At 60.3% G+C, this 2,841-nt stretch overlaps 1 protein-coding gene across 1 annotated transcript; it reads right to left on the bottom strand.

Moving 5' to 3' along the window:
- Positions 1 to 700: 700 nt before the first annotated feature.
- Positions 701 to 1,786, bottom strand: LOC126767406 (mucin-1-like; the record flags this gene model as incomplete). Its single annotated transcript, XM_050484933.1, has 2 exons — positions 701 to 1,151; positions 1,195 to 1,786. Coding segments are annotated over 2 exons (1,043 nt in total), but the record flags the coding sequence as incomplete, so codon positions are not given.
- Between the last annotated feature and the right edge of the window lie 1,055 nt (positions 1,787 to 2,841).

Below are 2,841 nucleotides of genomic sequence, written 5' to 3'. Positions count from 1 at the left end.
GGCCTACTAGATCTCCCTCTCTTCTTCTTTCCCCTCCTCCCCCCTTTTCCAACCCATTGCTGCGGCGCCTCGCCGCCACTCAAACATTGCCCCCCCCCTCCCTTGAAAAAAAGCCAAACCCAACATGAACAACAGAAGCGTTAAGGAAAGAGGGGGCTTTGTCCTTGCCCTCCCCCCCTTTTCTCATCCGAAAAGCGCGCCGAAACCATTGTGACGTCCTCCTCCTCCTCCTCTTTCCTCTTCTCCTTCTGATAGGTAGGCCGTTGGGCGCTGGCGGCCGCCCCGCCGGGCCGAGCATCCTCACCGCAGACGAGGAGAGCGGGGGGCGGAGGTCTACCTACCAGCCGATGAGGAGGGGGGGGAATCGGGAGGAAGGAGGCGGGGAGTGGCAGGCAGCGAGGCAGGACAGCCAAAGCGGGCGCGCGCCCCTTGGAGGAAAGCTTCTTTTCTTTCTCGCTTTTTCTGTTGCTGGAGACGGTTCGGAACAAAGGGGAAAGAGGGAAAGGAAAAGAAAGGAGAGAGAGTCTGGTGGCAACACGATAGGGGGAAAAGTGGGAGCAGGGGGGAAAAAAAGAAAGGATGGCTGCCTTCCAGGAGCCAACAAACGAAACGAGGAGAGAGAAAGGAACATAGGCGCGCGCCGTCTCTCACAGCACAAGGGAAGTGCTGCGGTTGCCGTCGGGGCGGCTGTAGTTGGTGGTCATGGCCGCGTCACCGAGGCGCCACAGCTCCTCTCGGTATGGCGACCCGAGGCAGCGCCGTGCCCAGTCTGCGCGCTGCTGGCTCGTGAGGCTCGGGAAGTCAGCCGTGCCTGCGTCGTGCCCTCGCCGCGGTTGAGCTGGCTGCGTGGCACGCGCGCAGGGGAGGGGGACGGGGAGGGGACGGTCGTCGCCACAACGCCGGAGCGCATCGCGGGCGGCGGCGGCGGCCACGGGATGTCGTCGTCGTCGTCATCGCCGCTGCGGGGCGTCGACTGCAATGGCGGAGCGGCACTGGCCACTGGCGCGGCGGACGACTCCTCTCCAGCGGGTCGCGTTGGCTCCGACGCCGGCGGTGGTGGCAGAGGGGCGGGGGCCGACACGGCGGCGTCGGAGGGCAGCATCAGCACCGCCGCTCCGTTCCCCTCCCCTCGCTGGGGGTCGGCTCCCCCACTGCTTTTGCACGCGCGCGGCGTAGTCGTCGTCTCGGTGGTACGACGGCGCCGGCGCCTCCTGCGCCGTGCTGACGTTCGCGCTCCTTCCGGCGGTCCGACGATCCGTCGCGGCCGCCCCGTCGTCGCTCCCCTCAAGCGGAGAGCCGGACCCGGCGACGGTCGCGGCATGAGAGGGCGGAAAGAAGGGGCTGTGCGTCCCCGACGACGACGCGCCGCTGAAAGGCCCCTCCCGCTCCGCCGCCGCTGCCTTCGCCGTCAGCGCAGTGGTGAAACGCAACGGCTCCGCATCGCGGCCCGCGGCGAGACCAAAGAACGCGTGCTGCACCACGCACCCATCCGCGAGTACCAGCGTTAGCCAGCAGGCCAGCGCCCCGCCACGTCCGAAGAGGTAGTGGACCGCGTCGCCGCCGTGCCGTTGAGCGGGACACGCGTGCGCAGACAGCGCGCGAGTATGCCACCAACCGCGCGGTACGGTACGAAAGCCTCCTGTTCCACCGCCGTCGTCACTGGTGGCTCCTCCGCGACAACGTGGACGGCTCTGAGAAAGACGTCGCTGCTCGCCTTTTGGTCCAGTGCCGCCACCCCGCGGGCGCAGATTTGCCTCGCCACGCGGAGGGCCGCCGTGTGGCGCTCCTGTGGGGAGAGAGGATGACCTGCACGCTATAGGGCATTCACAACAGGACCCAACAAGGCAGAAGAAGCCGTGTGAACCAGGCGACACGTCAGAAAAAAAGAGAACCACTCTAAGAGTTGTTGGAAAAGAGATAAAGGGGGAAAAGAAGAAATGAAACTGCAATAAGTGAGAAGGGTGCAGCACCCCGTTCTAAGGGAAAGGAAAGGCACGCAAAGGGCGAGAAAAAGGGGGAAAAAAAAGTGTAAGAGAAATGTGTGTGTGCCAGGAAAAAGAGAGGCACACACACACACACACACGCACACCGAAAAGCGTTGGGACCCAACGGCTTTTTTTTTATTGGTTTGCTTTCCTCTGCTAAATGGAAATCTCCGCTGCGAAGCGACGCAACAACAACCACACAAAAAAAAGAGAGAAAGAATCGAAAGAGGACAGAAACGATTTAAAAAAAGAAAGGAAACCGGGAAAGAATAAGAGCGGAAGGATTGTTTAAAAAAAAAGCGTCGAAGCGTTGCCTCAGGCTTCTGTGTGCAGGCTCTGGTGCAAACTAACAAGGACCGCGCAAGGGTGAGCAAGAGGAGAAGAGGAGAAGAGAAAAATGACACACGTCCATATTTCATCGGCGAATGAGATAGACAAAAGGATGGTCTTTTCCTGCCCAGTTTGAGCCACTGCAGAGGGGTGAGTTCGGTGCTGTTCGTTCTGTGATGGGAGGGGTAGAAGGGTGGGGACGCGTTGTCGTACTGTGTGCACGAGGCGAAAGAGAGAGGGGAGGGGGGAAAAGGACGTCGTGGAGAGACTAGACGCGTGGAACGACCCTACAAAACAAATAGAGTGAAAAGAAAAGTGCGGTAGTTTTTTTTTGTGTGTGTGTGTGTTTTTGAGTGAGTGAGTGAATGTGTGTGTGTGTGTGTTGGGGTGAATCAAGAACCACGGGAGACGCTAAGACAGTCTATTTCTTTTTTGTTGTGCTGTTGTTGTTGTTGCTGTAAGCAGTGGGCCAAACGTCACCGCCGTCTTCCCTTTATTTTCTGCGGTTTCTTTTGGGGGGCCCGGG

The sequence above is a fragment of the Bactrocera neohumeralis genome, unplaced genomic scaffold (genome assembly GCF_024586455.1).
Source record: "Bactrocera neohumeralis isolate Rockhampton unplaced genomic scaffold, APGP_CSIRO_Bneo_wtdbg2-racon-allhic-juicebox.fasta_v2 ctg6135, whole genome shotgun sequence".
Taxonomy (NCBI): Eukaryota; Metazoa; Arthropoda; class Insecta; order Diptera; family Tephritidae; genus Bactrocera; species Bactrocera neohumeralis.
This window is presented reverse-complemented; position numbering and strand designations above follow the sequence as displayed.